The 25000-nt window shown below is 42.3% G+C and overlaps 1 protein-coding gene across 1 annotated transcript in view; it reads left to right on the top strand.

Moving 5' to 3' along the window:
* Positions 1–25000, top strand: part of LOC310999144 (putative neural-cadherin 2) — a gene marked incomplete at both ends in the record, with an annotated part of 170378 nt that overhangs the window by 67667 nt on the left and 77711 nt on the right. The window contains 3 exons of the mRNA XM_083989468.1: positions 9453–9641; positions 14639–14864; positions 18928–19132. Coding sequence (XP_083845594.1) covers positions 9453–9641; positions 14639–14864; positions 18928–19132 — 620 coding nt within the window. The remainder of the gene's footprint in view (positions 1–9452; positions 9642–14638; positions 14865–18927; positions 19133–25000) is intronic.

The raw sequence follows: 25000 nt of genomic DNA, 5'->3' as shown, positions 1-25000 counted from the left end.
GGAAAGCGGAGAATCCCGCGATTCAGATGCAGTTTACAGCTCGTCTCTATCATGAACGGTTCAGGAGATATTTCATGTTTTGCACCGAAGCAACGCTCATTTTCAGAGGGTTTAAGTTGCAAGTCAACTTTAATCATCATTTTCGTGCCTTTTCTCAATTATCTGGACTGTGAAACTTTGGGAGATAGTTTTTGAATGTCATTGCTTTGAAATTAGGGTAGCCTAAAACATTTTTTTTGATTTTGTATGGGTTTTCCATGTTATCAGCTGATTATCTAAAAATAGAACGTTGCGACTTCCGACTCATTTTGATGGAACGGGTCACAAATGACGTCACTTTTGCCGTTCATGTGTATGGGGTTTCTCATTACAGATATCTATAATTCAGTTGCAGATATCCACTATGTGAATTATGAATATCTGTAACTGAATTACGACTAGTAGCCTACTAATAGGCTACCAGTTTGAGATATCTACAATTTGATTCTGACTAGTCATAATTCCAGTTCAAGATATCTTTAATTCACCTCAATTAAAGATATCTACAACTATTCAAAATGTAATTCCGACTAGTCAGAAAGACGTTGTTGATATCTACAATGTTAATTCTGGATAGTCAAACTTAGCTTTTAAATATTAAATCTGCTTGTAGCTGAACGCATCAGTCGCCACTCAAGTCAGAGACTCAGAGGGAAGAAGACAGAAAATAGCTCCTCGCATTGTTGTCGCCGTCCTTCTCTGATCCCGATAACGATGCGTGTCAGACGAACAAACCCCCCCCCCCCTCCTCCCCAAACGAACAAATGAATTTAAATTAAAAGACGAGTTTGGTGTAAACAAAGCCGAGTTCTCTCTCTCTCTTCTCTCTTCTCTCTTCTCTCTCTGTGCGCTCGGCTCGGCCTTGTTGTTTTGCATAACAAGCCGTGACACGCTCGGCTTTCAGATTCAAATGAGTAAGTGGCGGCTTAAGACGGACTTAGCTGCACTTCACTGGGACTATTTATTATCCGCTCTCATAAAGAAAGGACGTGTCATGCTCAACACTTCCTGTTCCTCTGGTCCACGACGACGACGACAAAGCTTTATAGTCGGATGGAGGTTTTATGAAACTTTATTGATCCCTGCCAAAGGAAACGAGGCCATCGCAGACTCAGAAACAAAACCTCCGACACTGATCAATTGTCCCATTATTCAGATCTGATGATGATGATGATGGTGGTGGTGTTACGGTGAAATGTTTCCCCCCCTCCCCTCTCCTTACCCTCCCTAGGTGAGATCACAGAGAGTGAGTGAGTGAGGGAGAAACTGCGAACATGAAAGTCGCATAAAACCAAACATACAAGAGTGTGACAGCGGCTCATCAGAGACCTGGATGGATGTACAGAGCCAGTGGGAGGATGGAGGGATGATGGAGGGATGATGGAGGGAGGGAGGGAGGGAGGAGGGATAAAAGGAACAAACAGCAGCTCCGAGTTTCTCTGGGACTTCCTGCATCACATCACATCAACACATCCGCTGTGTCTCTCTGTCAAAGATTTTTTTTTCTTTCTGTTTTCTGGTGAATATCTTTATGTTTCTCCACATGGACGACGACGACAGATGTTCCAGTGGTTTCAGAGCAGGTGGAGGGGGAGTAGAGGGGGGGTAAAGTGGTCGCGTGCTGTTGATTTAAAGAGACGTGCGTTTGTCAAACATCCATTTAATTGTCATGTATGGGCTCCCTCCTATACATCCACATACTGTACGTCCACATAGGTTAAAACCTCAGAGAGCGGGTTTCTGCTCTCGACTCCGACTGTCGCGTCACGTCAGCCTCAGACAGCAGCTTGATAACCCAAATAGTAAATAAGTACAGTAGTAAGATGAGTTGATTTATGGCCTAGAGAGCAAAAGAGGCACAAGACAGAAAAACATGACAGGATGATATCAGAGTAACAATCAGAGCAAACTTTATTGTCCCTGTAGGGAAGTTTGGACTCTGCTGCTGCTGCTGCTCATCACTGACTCCATGATACAAAAACCTTCTAGAAATACAAAGATACAGCAGGAAATTGTACTGAAAATTCATGGATAAGACTAAAAGCCTACAAAAAATACATTAAAAACACAAAAATGTGACTAAAGATCTTCTAAAAATGCAAAGGCAAAACTAAAAATGTCCCAAAATACAAAGATAAGACTAAAACCCTACCAAACAATAGACTATAAACATGACTAAAAAACCTTCTAAAAATAGACAATACTAAAAATGCACTGAATACACAAAGATAAGACTAAAACATACAAAAAATACATTAAAAACACAAAAATGTGACTAAAACCCTTCTAAAAATACAGAGACAAAACTAAAAATGTAATAAAATACAAAGATAAGACTAAAAACCTACCAAACAATAGACTAAAAACACAAAAACATGACTAAAAACCCTCTAAAAATATAGAGACAACACTAAAAATGCACTGAATATACAAAGATAAGACTAAAAGCCTACAAAAAATACATTAAAAACACAAAGATACGACTAAAAACCTTCTAAAAATACAAAGATACGACTAAAAACCTACAAAAATAGACTAAAAACATGACTAAAAAACCTTCTAAAAATAGAGACGACACTAAAAATGCATTGAATATACAAAGATAAGACTAAAAACATACAGAAAATACATTAAAAACACAAAAACATGACTAAAAACCTAAAAAATACAGACAAAAGTAAAAATGTGTTGTGTTTAAAGTAAAAAAAAAGATATTAACTCGTATCAGAACCATTAATACGTCATAATCCTCCAACAAAATACAACTCACAGAAAAGTCTTGAGCTCTTCTGACACCGTGTAAAAACTCTCAGATGCCATAAGAAAATGAAAATAAACCGTGGAGCTGTTCATTGGGCGTGCAGTGCAGTGACAGGAAGTGATCCCGGAACAGAGGGGCTGATGGGTAAAGCAGAGGGACGGTTGGAGAACGAAGCGTTGTTAAACCGACAGCCTCTTCAGAGATGAACTCAGATTAAAAATGCAGAAACAACAAAGAGAAAAACATGAACGTGACATGTTGGTTTTACACTCCTGTGATGTCAGAACCCAGAGACACGATGATGATGATGATGAGCTCCTTCATCATCTTCCACTCCTCTTCCTCCTCCTCCTCGCTCCGGGCCGGACGTTTCCTCCTCGTGAGCTTCTGTCTGCATGGATGTGTCAAAGCTAAAGTTTGAGTTTAGTTGTGAGTGTGTTCAGTGAGTCCAGGCCTGAGCGCAGCCACTCGGATGACATCATCAGATCAGTGTTCAGGCTGCGAGGAGGCTTGGTGGAAGGATACGAAGGAAAGGATACGAAGGAAAGGATACGAGGTGGAGGGATACGAGGTGGAAGGATACAAAGGTGGAGGGATACGAGGTGGAGGGATACGAGGTGGAAGGATACAAAGGTGGAGGGATACGAGGTGGAGGGATACGAGGTGGAGGGATACGAGGTGGAGGGATACGAGGTGGAGGGATAAGGCCCTTTCACACCGGAGACGTATTTTTCGTGCAAATAATTTGCGCGTCAATATTTTTTTTTCGAACCCCGGTTTTCATCACGGGTTCGGGATGGCAAGAGGAGAGGAGGAGGAGAAATAGCAATAGAGTGTGTTGAAGTTCATACTGTCAGGGCTGCTGTGTTGAGTAAAGTTGGTAACAAGACGACAGTGGCCGTTGTATAGGGGAGAAAGGTGATGATAATTCTAGGGGCCCAGCGCCCAGTGGGGCCCATAAAAAACCCCAGTAGTCTAATCTTTGTATGACTGATTTATTCTGCGTAAGACCCTGACTAATACTCATAGTACACTGTAAAAACTCAACATCTTTCCAAGAATATTTGTCTTATTTATTGTACAAATGTCTAATTTCTTGTCAAAACTAATCTCTTTCCACTTGAAATAAGACTCATTACCTAAAAATGTACTTGTTTTTAGATCATTTTCACTTAAATTCGCAATAGATAGAAAAATCTGCCAGTGAAAGTACATTTTTTGTGCTTGTAATAAGGAAGAAAAACTTGCTCCACCATCAGATTTTTTCTACTTATTCCAAGTGAAAATATGCTTGAAAGAAGTAAAAAGTGTCTAAAAACAAGCTACTTTTAATATGATGTGTCTTATTTTAAGTAGAATGAGATTTGTTTTGACTAGAAATGACATTTTGACTAGAAATAAGACAAATATTCTTGCTAAGATACTTGAGTTTTTGCAGTGTAATGCTGCATTAGCATCAAAACAAAGAAGGCTAAATAAAAAACGATAATACATACGTAGTCTAAGAAAAAAAAGGAAAAGTTAGGGGGAGGGGCCCACTTTAGTATTCTTTAAGGGGCCCAGAATTCCTAGCAACGGCCCTGACAAGACGACAGTGGCATAACGTTACGTTAACGAATACGTGAGGGATAATTAACGGATTAAAGACGTGACATGGAGGCGAAGAACCACCCGTCACAAAGCGAAACTTTGGAATATAATTGTCGCATCTGTCGCATATTCGTGTCGCCGCCGTTGTGAATGGTTTTGATTAAATTGCGAAATATTCGCCGCCGAATATTTTGCAATTTCGTGTTGTTTATTCGTTACATCCGTGGTGTGAAAGGGCCTATAAGGATACTAGGGGGAAGGATACGAGATGTAAGGATACGAAGGTGAATGATATGAGGCAGAAGGATAAAAGATGGAGGGATAGGAGGCGGAGGGATACGAGGAGCAGTGTGACACTGACACTGTTGAGTGAGCAAGAAATAAATAAAGTTTTATCCATTTGTAAAAGTAAAATATTAATCAACAATACAGAAACTGTGGCTGATGATGTCAGTAAAGTGGGCGGCCCTTGTTTATTTTCTCTAACAATTTGAACATCTCCTCCTCTGTCTTTTCTTTCACCGACAGTTTCGTCCTGTTCTCTTTCTACAGACTCGTTGTCGTTTTTATGTCATAATAATTAAATATAATTTTTTTAAATAATTTTAAACGTGACCACAGCTGATCTCAGTGCAGCTGTCTTCCTCGTCCTCATTAACTCCTGCTTTTGTTCCCGTCATTAAAACAACGGTTCGATCTGCAGCTGCAGCACTTTGGTGGCGGCTGGCGGTAAAGATGGCCGCCACCGCCGCCTGTTCCACACGAGCCGCCGTGGCATGGTCGTCATGACAACAGAAACGGCAAAATAAAACTCAAATTAATGAGAGCTGATCACACAGCTGGTGTTTCCCTGCTGCATTTGAACGCAGCGTTGATTAAACCTCATTATCGTGTCGTTTGTCCAGATGATCATGTTATAGCCTAAATAAACAATTTTTATAGTTATTTAGTTGTTGTTGCCGGGGCGACACGTGCACTGACGGCCGGCGCCTCCGATGCGCTTCAACGTGTTGATGTTCATCATGATAATGGGACAGATTTGATTCCACTTCCATGGCAGCGGCTCAAAGCAGCAGCAACAACAACATATGTAAAGAAGCAACAGACGGAAATAGATGAGATTATTCTGGATTTTATGAGACGGAGAAGCAGCAGAGCAGAGGAAGACGAGAGGAAGACGAGAGGAAGACGAGAGGCGCTGAGCTGAAACACTTCTCCTCCATCACCTCCTCTTGTTCCCCTTCTCTCATTCTTTAGCTTTAGTATTTCTTTTAGCGTGAACACTTGTAAAACATCAGTGAAGGAACAAGCAGAGGGAGAGAACTACAGTTCCCATGATGCCGTTGGGGAATGTAAACTGGCAGTGGTGGAAAAAAAAGTATGGGTGACTATGAGTCGATAACAATTTTTTCATTGTTATAAAAACCAGGGAATACACACTGCAAAAACTCCAAAAATGGACATTTATTTACAAGTGAGGACATTTGCTGTCATTTCTTGTGAAAGACTACATCTAAAATAAAAGTAAAATAATGATAAATTGGAAGTTACAACTATACACTACATGATATTGAAGGTGCTTTGAGGTCTAACTGAATAAAAGAGAAGTTAAATAATTCAGCAGACTGTTTCTTTTGCAATATGCAATAAGTTTGTGGTGTTGGAAAATCGATAATCGTCAATAATCGGTTGGAAAATCGAAATGATACTCGTTAATATCGGTTGGTAATCTAAATGAGACCTCAATAATCGAATCGAAATGAATCGGACCGGTTAACCACCCCATAATCTAAACAGGACTTTTTAACGAATTGAAAATATGTTAGATTTAAAGGGATAGTAGCAATTTTTTTTAAAGTGGGGTTGTATGATCTACAAATAGCCCCTAAGTACTTTAATTGCAGTGGAAGACTCTCTGCACTCCTCCCGTTAGCAACGCCAGCCCATAATAGCCCTGCCCAGAGATTTACAACATACATTGTTGTGAACAGACCCAAAGAAACGGCCTATTTTCACGGCCTAAAAAAGGTTTTACCTGAAATAAAACACACAGTTCCATTGTTCGCTATAATATAATTTTTTCCAGCCCCTCAAAGTGCAGGAAAAACACAGTTTTTATTTGGACCTAACCAACTGCTGATCGGCGGGCGCTAACCCTGGGCGGAGGGATACGTGAGTTGGTTAGGTCCAAATAAAAACTGTGTTTTTCCTGCACTTTGAAGGGCTGGAAAAAATTATATTATAGCGAACAATGGAACTGTGTATTTTTTTTCAGGTAAAACCTCTTTTAGGCCGTGAAAATAGGCCGTTTCTTTGGGTCTGTTCACAACACTGTATGTTGTAAATCTCTGGGCAGGGCTATTATGGGCTGGCGTTGCTAACGGGAGGAGTGCAGAGAGTCTTCTACTGCAATTAAAGTACTTAGGGGCTATTTGTAGATCATACAACCCCACTTTTAAAAAAAATGCTACTATCCCTTTAATATTAGCGTTGATAAACACAGTTGTGTTTTTCTGTGATTTCTTTAGACTTTGCAGATGTTTGTGTTTCCAGAAAGTCAAAGTCGCACAGAGACAGAAAATGTTTGTGTTCAGATTTGACTGAGTTCGTTGTGACTCTGAGAAGACGGAGTGAGATTTTTATTTTTACTGGCGGCAAAAAAGGTTAAAAAAGACCAGTTTGTTGTTTTCTTTTCTTTTCTCCTCTCTTCTTTTATTCTTCCTTCCCTTTTCCCTCTCTTTTCTCTCCATTGTTCTTCCTCCATCTCCTCCCTTCTTTTCTATTTCCTCATTATTTACCTTCATTCCCTCGGTTCCTCCCGTGATCTCAGTTTGTTGACAGACGTTATAAAAAGACAGACACAGCAGAGAGACACCGGTGTGTTTTTACTTCCTCCTCCTCCTCCTCCTCCTCCTCCTCCTCCTCCTCCTCCTCATCCCTCTTTCTTCCTCCTCTGTCTCTCTGAAGAGACGTCTCCTCTCTTGTTCGGGCCGTTGTCTCTCCGTTGTTTCTGAGACGACAAAAACAACAGCAGCGAGCGACGACGCAGCTTCAAACCGAACAAATCCCTCCTCAGAACCACACGACATGAAAAACAGACGTAAAGAAACAAGAGAAGACGTGTGTGTGTGTGTGTGTGTGTGTGTGTTATTGTGTTATTGTGTTATTGTGTGTGTTTTTGTGTGTATTTCTGACTGGGCTCGCTCCGTGGATGTCGACTTGTGATCTTCTGAAAGTTTTGTTGTTTTATTTTGGAGGAGCTGCTTGTTTCCTTCTCTTCCTCCCTGTCACTCCCGCGCGACGGAGAGAGGGAAGATGAAAGACGAGACAAACGCAGCCGGTGTTGTAGCTACAGAAGAAGACGTTATTGTCGTCGCCTCGTCGTCGTCCGCCTTTACTTTGACTGACTGACTCGGCTTTCGCGCCTCGGCTCTTAATGCGGGCGCAGCTAGCTTTAGCTAACGAGCTGCAGCGTGACACACACATACACACACATACACACACACACACACACACACACACACACACAGCAGACAACAATAGCAGAGGAAGCTAACAAACTAACACACAACAACATGTTGTAAAGCAGATGTAAAAGGAACAACGGCCCAACATGATGATATAGTGTGAATGCACAAACAACAGGAAATATTTCTGTAATGCTAGGCTAACGAGGCTAATTTTTATTTTGATGGCTAAAACATAAATATCCATAATTAGTTTCTTCTAATTAATAATTTAAGGGATAAAGACAATGATCCTGTTGGATTTTTTCTTTTTTTTATGTGAATGAAACTAATAAGGCACCTCCTGCATAATGCATATCAACTCTACGATGTCCCACAGAGGTCAAACTACAACAAAACCAAGGAGTGGCTGATGCTTCTACCCTACAAAAACAAACTACTGTATAGCCTATAAAATTGATTCTATAGCATTAAATGGATATTATGGTACATGTGGATGCGAGCGCAGCTAGCTTTAGCTAACGAGCTATGTTACACACACATGATGTAGTATGAATGTCCAGATGAATATAGCAACTCATCAACTGTGTGCTAAGCCAACGTTAGCTTAACCTGCAGGAAATATTTCCGTAATGCTAAGCTAATGAGGCTAATTTTCACTTTGATGGCTAAAACAGAAAACTATCTATAATTAGTTCCCTCTAATGAGTAATGGGAAGGATAAACACAATGATCCTGTTGGGTTTTGAAAGTAACCTCAACTCTACGGTGTCCCACAGAGGTCAAACTACAAGAAAACCAAGACTCACTGGGGAATAAATATCTAACAGTGTCTGATTTATGCTATACACTACATAAACAAACTATATAAGAGTAATTATATGCTTTTAATGCATATTGTGCTACAAATGGATGAAACCCTGACTTTCCGATAAGGAAATTCTATACATGAAAGATACACCTGGAACAATTCAATCTCTAGCCCATGTAGATTTATGTTTGTTTATATTATATACTGTATCCATCTCAAGCCTGTCAAAATATAGGCTAATATATGATAGCTAAAATACATATAATAGCCTATGTTGATATTATAAACAGTGGGTTCAACAGTCTGAGGCCAGTTTCCCTGAATGTAAATATAGGTCAAGATTATACAGTTTTATGTGTTTGCTGTTCTGATGAACCTGCAAACATAGAATTAAATACACATTTAATCTAATATTTTGTCAACATAATGGTCAGAACATATTATTTCATATTCAAAACCAGTTGATGTTTACATGTGATAGTAGTGTGAATGGAATAGCCTACTACATGTTTGTATCGGGCTTGTTTTGGCACATCCTCCATCTTTGTTTTTGTTTTTGGTGTCGCTCAACAGTTTATCTCCTGAGCTGAGTGAGTTCATGTGTGGATGAACAGAAACAGTTTCAGTTGGTTCAGCGTTGGTGGAAAAATCCCCCAGAGAAATGACTTTGATGTAAAACTACTGGTTGAACCTAATGTTTTTCGTCTATATGAGCTGTAACAAACACCATGTTATTATATATTGATGTGATGTAATAACACATTGTCCTCTCTCTGTCCTCCAGGTGATGAGTGGTACCTCTGCAGACTGACTCTGAGCATGCCCAGCCAGGCCAACCTGCAGTGGGCCATGTTCCCGTCTCCCTACCTGGGCTCCGTGGGGCCCGACGCCACACCTGGCTCCGTGGTCTACCGGCTGTCGGCACGGCAACGGGACGGCACGGAGGAACAGACGCACTTCATCCTACTGGGCGGTGAGCGTTATACATTCATCTATTATTTCTTTCTTTCTTTTTTTTCATACTCTCTACTCTTCTTTTGTCTTGTTTTTACCTTTTTTGATCCTCTGATAAGTTTTTTCAGTAACACTGTCATAACCATGACATAACAGCTGTCATAAACATCAATGAATACTTCTGACAGCTGTCGTTAAGTGTCATTCGGTAAGTTATGTCACTTTTGATGCAAAGTTGACATTGTTTGAGATGTTTTTGTTCTGACAACTTGACATAAAGACAATTTAAACTGTCATAGCAGACCTAATGGCCAAACTTTAAAAATTATGTCAAGTTCTCATAACAAGGACATCTCAAACAATGTCAACTTTGCATTAAAAGTGACATAACTTACCGAATGACACTTAACGACAGCTGTCATAAGTATTCATTGATGTTTATGACAGTGTTATGTCATGGTTATGACAGTGTTATGTCAATCTTATGAATACCCATTCAAGTAAAGTGTTACCGTTTTCTTTTACTCTTAGATGTTTTTGATTACAGGAATTCATCCATCGAGTTAGAGTCTAATCAATTAGGGATTTGGGGCCAGAATTAGAAAGTAAAAACTTCTGATAACTTAGGGATGGGATCACAATTACTTGTTTTCACAATTAATCGCGGTATAAAACGATCACAGAGATTCCTAAATACCATCACTTTCCAAAAAAAGATTATGTATGAACCTTGTCGGCAGATGTGGCGCCAAAGTAAAGGTGAATGCTCAGATACTGGTCCATTTACCTAACGTAGCATTGAATTGGTAGGAGTTTAAATGCTAGAGTGTCATTTGTAATTAAAAAAAAAGATTAAAATTACAATTAATGACTTGAATATTTCAAACACTTCCCTTGGGCGATTAATAATTGGTCATATTTGAATAGATATTTAAAATATTTTATAATTAGTAATGCATATTTTAACTATATTTGATTTTACACATTAATAGTGTTGTGAAATTAATGAATGCATAATAATCGTGATAATCGTAATACCGTGATTATTTCTCTGACAATAATCGTACCAAGAAGATCTATTATTGAGACATCCCTATTGATAACTGATCAATCCACTGATATTCCTCGTGTTTATTAAAGGGATAGTTCAACATTTTGCCAAATTGGCCCATTGCCATAATCCCTATAGTCATAGCAGTAGGTTCGTTACCTTTAATTGTCGGTGCAAGATATTTTTAGAACGGCGGAGCAGAGCCGCGAGCTGCTCAGAGCTACGCTACGGAGGCTCATGGGATTTCTTGGTTTCCCTCATCAAACTCATCATATACACAATCCAACAACTCCACAACGCTCTGGTGGACAAGTTGTGACCTGCACATTCACCACGCTATGAGATAATAACACAACGTTACCAGACAGAGTTGTTTTAGAGGGAAATTCATGCAAAACCACTGATGCACGTTGCCTTCAGGGACAGTTTTTCATCAAGCAGTCTCTGTATTTCCCTCTACAACAACTTTGTATTTGATGAGTTTGATGAGGGAAACCAAGAAATCCCAATAGCCTCCGTAGCGTATAGCTCTGAGCAGCTCACGGCTCTGCTCCACCGTTCTAAAAATATATTGCACCGATAATAATTAAAGGTAACGAACCTATAGGGATTATGGCAATGGGCCAATTTGCCAAAATGTTGAAATATCCCTTTAACAAAACACATGTCCTTATACTTTTGTCCGTGTTGTTTTTACATGTGAATTTTCTCTGTAGCTCAGTTTTTCCCCTTGAAACAGAACCGATGTGATTTAGTTTTAAAGCCTTCAGTCATGTAAAAACACACGTGGAGCTGCGCGGCGGCTTCAGATCCTCGTTCACCTTTCTCTTCGTATTTGCCGTAACAGAGAGAAGTTGTCAGGTAACACAAAGCCCCGACCTGCTCTTATCTGCTGCCTGTATCTGTAATTAGGTCCGCTCCGCCAGCCTTTCCCCGTGACAAACCTATTCTGTTCAAAGGAGCAGATTTATAAATAAAATTTGACTTGTTGAATTTCAATTACCGTCAAGTTTCGAGAGGCAGAGAAAAATGCACATAAACGGCGTAGAGCTGCACTGTTAATCGCTCCCTGAGGCAAAGAAAGCTCCCAGATTCGGGAATAATAGGAAAGTCTCTGGAGAGTGGGAGGGTGGGCGGATGGAGCCGGTGGCTGTGGGTTTTTATTTTTTTATATTTTCTCTCCACAGGAGGGAGGAGGAGGAGGAGGAGAAGGAGGAGGAGGAGGAGGAAGGAGCAGGAGAGATATTTTAAGAGCTAATTTCTAATGCGTTCATATTAAGAGCCTCTGACTTCCCCGTGGCGTAATGTGACTACATGTGTACCATCAAATAATCCAATAATTTACATTAAAATGTTTTTTTATATCACGCCAGCATGGAAACATAATATTCACAGTGTGTGTGTGTGTGTGTGTGTGTGTGTGTGTGTGTGTGTGTGTGTGAAGCCAATTAACCTGGTTTTGACTCTGAAATGTACAGTCGTACAGTGACAGCGTCAACGCTCAGTTTGTTGTTTATTTAAAACGTTTTAAACTTTCACTGATTCAATTCAACCTTATTTGTACGACAGCGAATCACAACGAACGTTAACTCAGAGCTCGTTACAGGACGAAAGGTCACGACCTTTTGACTGATACAGACACAAACCAGCGGCAGTGGTAGTGTCAGTGGTGGTAGTACTGATAGTAGTAGTAGTAGTAGTGATAGTAGTGGTAGTGGTAGTGATAATAGTAGTTATAGTAGTAGTGATAATTAAGCAATATATCACTCCAGTCCGTGGTATATGCTCATTATACCACGGCTAAGGGGCGTTGTTCCCCCTTAGAGTGGTATAATGAGCATATACCACGGACTGGAGTGATATATTGCTTTTATAAAACGGTTACCAATAATGACAATATGAAAGAGGGATACGCAATCAATTTCATGTAGTTTTATTCAACCAGAAATACATATTATCCAATAAAATAGCCTCACTATGAAGAACTAGTCCCACCTCTCTAGACGTTAGCTCCAAGTAGCTCTGCATCTGGTCTTTTCCTCTGTCACTGCTCAGTCCCCTCTACCATTGTTAACCCTCTGGAGGTCAAAGTTCACCTTCAACATGTGAATTCAACTACTTTAGTCCATTTTTTAACATCGTAAAAACATCAGCTGTCTTTGGCTACGGACTGCAACAGTCCGTTGTCATGGATACATGACAACAACTTCCATTCATACCAGTCATACGTGCCTGAGGCGGAGTGATAGCCTACGCTGTGATAAGGTTTTAGAATAGTAGCTGTGGTATATGCTCATTATACCACAGCTAACAACCAATCAGATCGCCGGATTTCACCTTTCCATTTTATAATGGTAGTTATAGTAGTAGTGTTGGTGATAGTAGTAGTGATAATGGTAGTAGTTGGGATAGTAGTAGTGGTAGTAGTGATAATGGTAGTAGTAATGGTAGTGGTGATAGTAGTACAGTAGTAGTAGTTGTTGAAGTAGTAGGTTGTGAATGCAGCAGTCTGTGAGGACCAATCAGATCAGGTTTCAGTCTGAGTGACATCACAGCCTGTTGACCAATGATGTCATTCCTTCACATTGAAACTCAACATGTGTCAGTGACATAGACGGTATAAAGGTCTGTTAGGACTCTCCGTCTTTTCAAAATAAAAGCGCAGATGAAAACAAAAACTAGAAGGTCTCTCTCCACTAACAGCCCTGTGTGAGGGGGCGGGGCCAGATGATGATTGACAGGTGGATCAGCTGCTGCTGGTCCAGGACCCTCTGGTCAACAGCTGCTGTTCTTCTCCTCCTTTACTCCTCCTCTCCCTCCTTCTTCACCTCTTTCTGCAGCCGCCATCTTTTCTTCACCCTCCATCCATCTATCTATCCATCTAGTCATCCCTACTTTCTCTCTCTCCCTTCAGCCAAGGGGGAAGTGGGTAAAAAAAAAATTGACCCACACTTTTCCTACACACACACACACACGCACACACACACACACACACACACACACACACACACACACACACACACACACACACACACACACACACACACACACACACACACACACACACACACCCTCCAGCCTCCACAGCTGTGTCTCTCTCAGCTTCGACCTGAACGTCCTGTCATCACAGGAAACTGATCAGGGAATCAAACTCAGCTTAAGGGCCACGGGTCCACTGCGCCACTGAGCCACCGAGCCAACAAGTAGCTAACTGTGGGGTTCAACCTCATGAAGTCTCCATGACGACAGTAGCTACAGGTCAGGAGGTCATGTGACGGAGAAGAACAGCAGCTCCAAATCAAATCTCCTGCTTAGGGTTGCAAAGGGACGGAAAAATTCCAGTAAATTTACGGTACATTTCCAGAAACTTTCCATGGGAAGTTAAGCTGGGGAATTTAGGAAATATTCCAAATTGGAAACTTTCCATGGGAATTATGGGAATTTATGTGAATTCACTGGAAATTGGGGGTAATTTAAACAAACTGTATCATATCCAAACATACATGTAAATATTTAGTTTTGTCATAAGCAGACATCCATGCAAATTAATACAATTACGTAGAAAACATGACATTTCAACAGATTTATTAGAACTTTATCAAGTTTTAATTCTTGAGTAAAATATTACTAATTACTTATTAAGCGACAAACTTCAATTGTGTAAATTTCAGATTTATTCCTGTTAATTCCCATGGAAAGTTTCCAACTTTGAAAGTTCCCGATATTTTGCAACCCTCTATCTAACACACAACACCGATGTTTTCCGTCTTTAGTTTGCCGAGATTAACGTCTCTACCTGCTCGGCATCGTGGGAAACCAGTGATGTAATAATCACCTTCAGACCAATCACAGATGTTGATGTCATCAGTGGAGCAGAAACCGGTTTGGACCGGTTCAGCCCCGGTGGTTAAAACGAGGTGAAACTGGGTTAAACATTTATTCTCTCTCTCTCTCTCTCTCTCCAGGCGGGGACGAGTGCTTCGAGGTGGACCGGCGTTCGGGCGACGTGCGGACCACGGGCCGACCTTTGACCCCCAGTCAGGAGTACCGGCTGCGTGTCCAGGCCGTGGACGGACGAGGACGCAAAGGTCCCCCGACAACCGTCGCCATCTTGGCCGGTTACCGACCGCCGCAGTTCACCAACGCCACGTACAGCCTGAACGTCCCCGAGAACACGCCGGTCGGCCAACCGTGAGTCACCACGCCACCTCTGACCTCTGACCTCTGACCTCTGACCTCCGCTTCAGGGTTCATGGTCACGTTTTCATACTGGACGCTAGGGCTGGGTGATATGGCTTATAAATAATATCTCGATATCTTGTAGGCTAAATTCTCAAATGGTGCAAATGTGGCGATTTTATAGTACAGGTGGGAAACATGGGCATAATCAAATATCATAATATTTTTAACCTCGATATTGCAAGGGATGACTACTGGTACATTCACAAAATAATAACAAAATTAGATTTTTCAACACTAATCATCAGTAATGAGGTTATCATGACGAAGTGGGTAAAGAGAAATAATAGAAGAGGCTGCTAAGTACATAATTTACTGTAATGCAGATTGAAAACGAGGAAAAGAGGTGGTATCACGATATAACGATATCTAAAATCTAAGACGATATCTAGTCTGATATCATGATACGATATAATATCTTTATATCGCCCAGCCCTACTGGACGCTTGATTTTACAGGGGAACATTGAACGTCTCACAAGAAGAGAAAGATGGGGAAAGAAATTACAAGTCAGAGCAGGAAAAAGGAGAAACTTCTAGAATGATATTTCAAAATAAAACGCTTCCTTCAAAATAAAACAACGTTGGTTGGTTTTAAGTGAATCTTTAAAGGGATAGTTCAACATTTTGGCAAATTGGTCATTGCCATAATCCCTATAGTCATAGCAGTAGGTTCGTTACCTTTAATTGTCGGTGCAAGCTGTTTTTAGAACGGCGGAGCAGAGCCGTGAGCTGCTCAGAGCTACGCTACGGAGGCTCATTATGGGATTTCTTGGTTTCCCTCATCAAACTCATCAAATACACAATCCAACAACTCCACAACGCTCTGGTGGACAAGTTGTGACCTGCACATTCACCACGCTATGAGATAATAACACAACGTTACCACACAGAGTTGTTTTAGAGGGAAATACAGAGACTGTTGATGAAAAACTGCCCCTGAAGGCAACACGCATCAGTGGTTTTATATGAATTTACCGAATTTAACATGAATTTCTGAGCAGCTCACAGCTCTGCTCCACCGTTCTAAAATAGCTTGCACCAACAATTAAAGGTAACGACTATAGGGATTATGGCAATGGGCCCATTTGCCAAAATGTTGAACTATCCCTTTATTAAATTAAAAAAAAGAAGAAGTAAAAAACCTTTAAATACTTAAGGGAATATTTAAGGAAATCTTAATCTGGACTTTAAGGGAAGATGTTAACGGCCTCTGGTGCTGACACGGCTGTGTGTGTGTGTGTGTGTGTGTGTGTGTGTGTGGTGTTATGTCTGGTATTGTTAGTGTCACTATTAGGCGTGTGTGTGTGTGTGTGTGTGTGTGTGTGTGTGTGTGTGTGTGTGTGTGTGTGTGTGTGTGTGTGTGTGTGTGTGTGTCTTTGTCCTCCATATTTACAGAAACATCATTTACATTCCACTGCCTCAGAAACTGAGTGTGGAAATGGCATCTGCTCAGTGTGTGTGTGTGTGTGTGTGTGTGTGTGTGTGTGTGTGTGTGTCTGTGTGTGTCCACGGCCAGCTCTTTGCTCTGTGTGTCATGTGATGCATGAAAAGATGAACCCTGTAGAGCGAGACAAAAGGAGAAGGAGAAGGATGGGAGAGGAGGAGGAGGGGAGGAGGAGGAGGGGAGAAGGATAGAAGGAGGGATGGAGAGGAGAGAGAGGGAGGAGAGGAGAAAAGGATGGAGGGATGAGGAGGTGAAGAAGGAGAAGGAGAGCAGGGGGGATGGATGAAGAGGACCCAGATGTATGAGTGTGGCCTGAGGCTGAGAATTTGAAAGTGTGGCAAATTCAAATATTTATTAAAAGCGAGGTCTGGATAAACATGAAGGAGTGTGTGTGTGTGTGTGTGTGTGTGTGTGTGTGTGTGTGTGTGTGTGTGTGTGTGTGTGTGAATCCCTCAGGGCTGCTGGCGCAAAGCACATTGTATTAATATCCAAGTATCCATGCCACCCTGCGAGCAGAGTGTGTGTGTGTGTGTGTCACTATGTGTGTGTGTGCTTCCATTATTATGTCCCTTTATGTGTTTTGCGTTAATCTCCGAGTGGTCGGTGGCCATTTCTCCGTGACCTCTGTGGACCTTGAACGCACCACCGGACTCGAGGACCAGCAGATCAGCGTTAAGACGAGTCTCCTTCGTCCGTTCGTTATCTCTCTCTCTCCGTCCGTCCGCTCATCAATCTGCCCCTCGGTGTTTCTCTTCTCTGATCTTAATTATGACGAGGAAACTCTTTTTTTTTTGGGTGAAAATCTGCTAAAACGTCTGAGTCGGCGATTAATTTTCCAGAGAAGTGCTGACAGGACGGAGTTTTATATAGACGAGGAGTCCTGTCAGCGTCGGCCGCTCAATTAGACACTGGTTAGATGAAGACGGAGCGACGTCCAGATTAACATCAGAGGAGGAAGTTTTAAACAACCATGTGTCCACTAGGGGGCGTCGACCACCTCCATCCAGTTGATCTGTAGTAATTATAATAATAGTAATACATTTTATTTACAGGCACCTTTCAAAACAATCAAGGTCAGAGTTAAAAACTATTAGAATCAATCAATTCATAATTACAGCCAATATTATCACATGTACCGTAAATACCGTAAAACAGACGCTGGTCTCCTGTACTGGGACGAGTCTGGCTAAAGGTTTGAGCAAATAAGAGACGATCTCAGTCTTTTGAGACCGGTCTATATTCTTGTGCAAGTTCATGTGAATGTATAAAACCTGTCAAAGTCCACTAGATCGTCCATTTGAGCAGTTTCTAAGCTGCTTAATCTGTAGTAGTATAGTGAACAGTTCGACGACTCTGATTAAATTGCTCTTTCTCCCTCAGTGCCACGGTTACAGACATCTGTTAAAAACTTTATTCAAAATGGAATCACTACATGTCGTTAGATCGATTAAAGGAAAACTTAACCCAAAATCAATAATTCTGAGATTTTCTACTCACCGTCATGCCAAGGAAGGGTTTGGAGAACTTTCAGAGTCATCAAAACGCTTTAGGAGTTCCAGGGGGGGTCCAGCTGGAAACAGGTTTTCATATAATGGCGGTGGATAGAGTTCACTTGTGAATGGTCCAAAACACACACTATGAAACATCCAGATACCTCCATACTGCTCGTCTGTACTGACCCAAGTGTCCTGAAGCCACAACATGGAAAAGTTGTTCAGAAAAAATGAATGTGATCTCTGTTTTTAGCCTTGTTGTAGCAGTAGCTTCCTTGGCATGACGATTACGCGTGCTCCGGCTCTTTTCTTGGGTCGGTCGGTTGACATGGCACCAAAGGCTGGAGCCCAAATGTTGTTGAGTTCACTTTGTACGTAATATTTGTTCTCTTTAAAAACAATCGGTGTGAGAATATTTTCCCATCCTTGCTGAGCTAAAAGATCTGTGTAAAAATGAATTAAAAGCCCTTCCTATATACTGTAGATGCCTGTCTCAAACATAAACCGGTCCAGTTCGGTTCAGTTGACGCAAATAAAATCCTTGGCTTTTATTTAAGAATTTACAGTAAATGTTTTTAACTCTCCTGTCGTCCTTCTGGGTCATATTGACCCAATATGTTCCCTTTCTCCATCCTTCCTTCTTCCCTTCCTTTCTCCCTTCCTTCTTTCCACAATCATTTTTCCCTTCCTTCTTTCCTTCCTTCCTTCGCTTCGTCCTTACTTCTTCTTCCTTCCTCTTTTGATCCAATTGACCTGATCTGTTCCCTATCCCTCCATCTTTCTTTCCTTCCCTTTTCCCTTCCTTCTTTCTCTTCTTCCTTCCCTGAACAAATCTGTTCCCTCCCTCCATCTTTCTTTCCTTCCCTTTTCCCTTCCTTTCTTCCTTCCCCTCGTCCCTTCCCTTCGTCCTTACTTCTTCCTTCCTTTTTGACCCAATTGACCCAATCTGTTCCCTCCCTCCTTCTATATTTCCTTCCTTTCTTCCTTGACCCATGAAGACAACAGGAGCTTCTCACCAAAAGTTCGTCCAAATTTTTAGAAACGTTAACGATCTCTCTCTCTCTCTGTGTGTTTAGCGTGTCGGTGGTGGAGGCCGTGTCGTTCCAGAGGAAGAGTCTGTCCTTCATGCTGCTGGTGAATCCTGGGAACGTGTTCAGCATCAACCAGGAGAGCGGCGCCCTCAGCCTGACCCGGACCGTCGACTACGAGAGCGGACACAACCTCCACACGCTGCAGGTCCGGGCCTCCGAGCCCGACACCGGGCTGAGCAGCGTGGCAGAGGTGAGCTCGCACTACTACAACACACACTAACACACACAACAGCACACACTAACACACAGTCACTTAGATACGTAACACATGACCACGATACGATATGAATACGATACAAATATGATACGATACCGATACAGATACGATACAATACAATACAATATGGATACGATTTGATACGATTTTATACGATTAGATACAGATACGATATGATACAATATGATATGAATATGATACGATACCGATACTGATACAGATACGATTTGATATGATTCTATATGATTAGATACAGATACGATATGAATATGATACAATACGGATACGATATGATTCAATAAGATACAATATGATACAATACGATAAGATACGGATACGATACAATACGATAAGATATGATTCAATAAGATACAATATGATACAATACGATAAGATACGGATACGATACAATACGATAAGATATGATTCAATAAGATACAATATGATACAATACGATAAGATACGGATACGATACAGATTTTATACGATACGATTCAATATGTTATCGTATGGATACGATACAATATGATAAGATATGGATACGATTCGATATGATACAATAGGATAAGATACGGATACGATACTATACAATGCGATAAGTTATGATATGATACAGATTTGATACAATACGATACAATATGGTACAATACGATGAGATAAGGATATGATACGATATGATACAATACAATAAGATGTGGTGACGATTCGATATGATACAATACGATAAGATACAATATGACACAATACAGTATGATAAGATACGAATGAGGATATGATTTGATATGATACGATACGATACAATACGGCTGTGATTCAATATGATACAATATGATAAGATATGTTACAGATATGATACAATACGATACGATAAGATAAGATACGGATACGATACGAGGACAGGACAGAAGACGAGTTTTATTTTGTAGGAGTCGACATTACGGCAGAGTTTCACAATAACATTTATCTATGTGACTAGTGTTTCCTCAAAATTAAATGTTCTCTGTTGTCATGGTTACAGTATTACTACTATGCTACAGCAACTTCCTTTTGACGTGTAGCCTACCTCTTCTCTAAGGTGGCCCTGAAGGCTCAACTCACTGCAGCTTCAGAAAACACACACAAACACACAACGTGTCCCCAGAAACACTTCCTGTTGTGTTTGAGTTTGAAGCATGTTTGTGTCTTTGTGAGTTGATCCTTCGGGGCCTCCGTAGTGGTTTATATTATTATGATGGAACAATCTAATGCTTATTCAAAGTTTCTTTACATTATTGATTAAATTGAACAACTTACATTCTCATTTTTAACTATTATTCAGCTTTTATAATATTAAAATTAAAAATATGTATGTAACAAAACATACAGTGAAACCTGAGTTGTTTTGGGCTGATGATGAGGTAAAGTTGGAATGGTTCTTCAGAAAGGAAGTCTTTACTATAGCTACTTTCATAAAAAATGCCTGGTCAAAAAGAAGAGATGAATTATTTATGTGAAATCCATGTGGTTTCTGTTTTTGTTTTTGTTTGGTTTTGTTTGTGCTCTGATTATTTTGTTTGGTGTCTAAATATGATGATAATGTGTCTTGTAAGCCTTTATGGGCTGGGCGCCTTGATTGGTGCACGACACGTAAATAAATATAAATTCATTCATTCATTCATACAGCTCTCTCCTGTTGCTCGTTAACCCTTCGTTGTGAAGCCTCCTCCTCGTTAGCGCCGTCTCTCCGGCTGCAGCTGCTGCTCGCCGCCGCCGCCGCCGTCTGTGTGTGTGTGTCTGCTGTTGACCCTCTGATGAAAAACTCATTCGTTCCGAAACGAACGAGGTGAAACGCAGCAGCAGCCTCCGAATCTCTCTCTCTCTCTCTCTCGCTGTGATGCAACTGTTTCGTTTACTGTATAATCTGTTTATGTGTGTGTATGTGTGTATATGTGTGTGTGTTTGTGCTCATTATGTATGCGTGATGCGTGAGGAGAAGGAAGGAAATGCACGGCGGCGGCGGCGGCTTTGGGTCTAATGATGAAACTACAGCGCTCAGATAACCTCAGTGATCGGTGTGAGATCAGCAGTTTAGGCTCAGTTTGTTAACACACACACACACACACACACACACAGACACACACACAGACACACACACACACACACACACACACACACACACACACACACACACACACACCTAGAGGAATCCATTATCACCTGCTCTCGGTGTCCAGATGGTTGAGACACACACACACAGAGTCGTTGTTAAACTCCCCCGAAGGTCTGAGCTGCTCTATAAGCTCGGCTGGTTAATTCACTCGAAAGGCCGCGTGTGTGTGTGTGTGTGTGTGTGTGTGTGTGTGTGTGTGTGTGTGTGTGTGTGTGTGTGTGTGTGTGTGTGTGTGTGTGTGTGTGTGTGTGTGTGTGTGTGTGTGTGTGTGTGTCAGGTGTGTAGTAGAAAGCCTCCTCAGCACATGTAACTGTAGCTGCTGCAGTTTCTGTTGCCTTCAGCTTTTAGAGACATTTTCAGAGCGTCAGCAGCACAAACTTCTTCTTTTTCTCCTCCTCCTCCTTTTCCTCCTTTTCCTCTTCCTCCTTCCTTCTCCTCTTCATTTTCTTCCTCTCCCTCCTCCTTCCTCCTCCTCCTCCTTTTCCTCTTCCTCCTTCCTTCTCCTCTTCATTTTCTTCCTCTCCATCCTTCTTTCTCCTCCTCTTCCTCCACCTCTTCTTCCTTCTCTCTCTCCTTCCTCCTCCTATTCCTTCTCTCCCTCCTCCTTCCTCCTCCTCCTCCTTTTCCTCTTCCTCCTTCCTTCTCCTCTTCATTTTCTTCCTCTCCATCCTTCTTTCTCCACCTCTTCTTCCTTCTCTCTCCTTCCTCCTCCTCCTATTCCTTCTCTCTCTCCTTTCTCCTCCTCCGCCTTTTCCTCTTCCTCCTTCCTTCTTCTCTTCATTTTCTTCCTCTCCATCCTTCTTTCTCCTCCTCCTCCTCCACCTCTTCTTCCTTCTCTCTCTCCTTGCTCCTCCTCCTCCTTTTCCTCTTCCTTCTCCTCTTCATTTTCTTCCTCTCCATCCTTCTTTCTCCTCCTCTTCCTCCACCTCTTCTTCCTTCTCTCTCTCCTTCCTCCTCCTATTCCTTCTCTCCCTCCTCCTTCCTCCTCCTCCTCCTTTTCCTCTTCCTCCTTCCTTCTCCTCTTCATTTTCTTCCTCTCCATCCTTCTTTCTCCTCCTCTTCCTCCACCTCTTCTTCCTTCTCTCTCTCCTTTCTCCTCCTCCGCCTTTTCCTCTTCCTCCTTCCTTCTTCTCTTCATTTTCTTCCTCTCCATCCTTCTTTCTCCTCCTCTTCCTCCACCTCTTCTTCCTTCTCTCTCTCCTTCCTCCTCCTCCTATTCCTTCTCTCTCTCCTTTCTCCTCCTCCTCCTTTTCCTCTTCCTCCTTCCTTCTCCTCTTCATTTTCTTCCTCTCCATCCTTCTTTCTCCTCCTCTTCCTCCACCTCTTCTTCCTTCTCTCTCTCCTTCCTCCTCCTATTCCTTCTCTCCCTCCTCCTCCTCCTTTTCCTCTTCCTCCTTCCTTCTCCTCTTCATTTTCTTCCTCTCCATCCTTCTTTCTCCTCCTCCGCCTTTTCCTCTTCCTCCTTCCTTCTCCTCTTCATTTTCTTCCTCTACATCTTTCTTTCTCCTCCTCTTCCTCCACCTCTTCTTCCTTCTCTCTCCTTCCTCCTCCTCCTATTCCTTATGTCTCTCCTTTCTCCTCCTCCTCCTTTTCCTCTTCCTCCTTCCTTCTCCTCTTCATTTTCTTCCTCTCCATCCTTCTTTCTCCTCCTCTTCTTCCTCCTCTCTCTCCTTCCTGCTCCTCCTATTCCTTCTCTCCCTCTTTCTTTTTCCTCCTCTTCTTCTTCCGCCTTCCTACTCCTTCTCTTCTTCCACCTCTTCTTCCTTCTCTCCCTCCTCCTTCCTCTTCCTCCACCTCTTCTTCCTCCACTCCCTCCTTTCTCCCCCACTTCTTCTTCCGCCTTCCTACTCCTTCTCTTCCTCCATCTCTTCTTCCTCCTCTCCCTCCTTTCTCCCCCTCTTCTTCTTCCGCCTTCCTACTCCTTCTCTTCCTCCACCTCTTCTTCCTCCTCTCCCTCCTTTCTCCTCTCTTCTTCCTTCTCTCCCTCCTCATTCCTCTTCCTCCACCTCTTCTTCCTCCTCTCCCTCCTTTCTCCCCCTCTTCTTCTTCCGCCTTCCTACTCCTTCTCTTCCTCCACCTCCTCTTCTTCCTCTCCCTCCTTTCTCCTCCTCTTCTTCTTCCGCCTTCCTACTCCTTCTCTTCTTCCACCTCTTCTTCCTTCTCTCCCTCCTCCTTCCTCTTCCTCCACCTCTTCTTCCTCCACTCCCTCCTTTCTCCCCCACTTCTTCTTCCGCCTTCCTACTCCTTCTCTTCTTCCACCTCTTCTTCCTTCTCTCCCTCCTCCTTCCTCTTCCTCCACCTCTTCTTCCTCCACTCCCTCCTTTCTCCCCCACTTCTTCTTCCGCCTTCCTACTCCTTCTCTTCCTCCACCTCCTCTTCTTCCTCTCCCTCCTTTCTCCTCCTCTTCTTCTTCCGCCTTCCTACTCCTTCTCCTCCTCTTCTCCTCCTCCGCCTTTTCCTCTTCCTCCTTCCTTCTCCTCTTCATTTTCTTCCTCTCCATCCTTCTTTCTCCTCCTCTTCCTCCTCCTCTTCTTCCTTCTCTCTCTCCTTCCTCCTCCTCCTATTCCTTCTCTCTCTCCTTTCTCCTCCTCCTCCTCCTCTTCCTCCTTCCTTCTCCTCTTCATTTTCTTCCTCTCCATCCTTCTTTCTCCTCCTCTTCTTCCTTCTCTCTCTCCTTCCTCCTCCTCCTATTCCTTCTCTCTCTCCTTTCTCCTCCTCCTCCTTTTCCTCTTCCTCCTTCCTTCTCCTCTTAATTTTCTTCCTCTCCATCCTTCTTTCTCCTCCTCTTCCTCCACCTCTTCTTCCTTCTCTCTCTCCTTTCTCCTCCTCCTCCTTTTCCTCTTCCTTCTCCTCTTCATTTTCTTCCTCTCCATCCTTCTTTCTCCTCCTCTTCCTCCACCTCTTCTTCCTTCTCTCTCTCCTTCCTCCTCCTATTCCTTCTCTCCCTCCTCCTTCCTCCTACTCCATTTCCTCTTCCTCCTTCCTTCTCCTCTTCATTTTCTTCCTCTCCATCCTTCTTTCTCCTCCTCTTCCTCCACCTCTTCTTCCTTCTCTCTCTCCTTCCTCCTCCTATTCCTTCTCTCCCTCCTCCTTCCTCCTACTCCTTTTCCTCTTCCTCCTTCATTCTCCTCTTCATTTTCTTCCTCTCCATCCTTCTTTCTCCTCCTCTTCCTCCACCTCTTCTTCCTTCTCTCTCTCCTTCCTCCTCCTATTCCTTCTCTCCCTCCTCCTTCCTCCTCCTCCTTTTCCTCTTCCTCCTTCATTCTCCTCTTCATTTTCTTCCTCTCCATCCTTCTTTCTCCTCCTCTTCTTCCACCTCTTCTTCCCTCTCTCTCTCCTTTCTCCTCCTCCTCCTTTTCCTCTTCCTTCTCTTCATTTTCTTCCTCTCCATCCTTATTTCTCCTCCTCTCCCTCCTCCTCCTCTTCCTTCTCTCCCTCCTCCTTCCTCCACCTCCTCTTCTTCCTCTCCCTCCATTTTTCTCCTCCCCATCCTCCTTCCTCCTGCTCTGATTTAACAGACAACCCTTAAACCTGAGTTCAGATTTCCTACGCTGCCGTGAACCTTGAACACACCACCACCTGTGGACTGATGACAGACGGAATATTTAAAGGGATAGTTCACCCAAAATTTAAATTTCATTATCATTATCTACTCCCCCTCATGTCGACTAAGGGCTGAGTAGATAATGAGT

This window comes from Trachurus trachurus (assembly GCF_905171665.1).
Source record: "Trachurus trachurus genome assembly, chromosome: 16".
NCBI classification, from domain to species: Eukaryota; Metazoa; Chordata; class Actinopteri; order Carangiformes; family Carangidae; genus Trachurus; species Trachurus trachurus.
The sequence above is the reverse complement of the archived record's forward strand: the minus strand, read 5'-3'. Positions and strand labels throughout refer to the sequence as shown.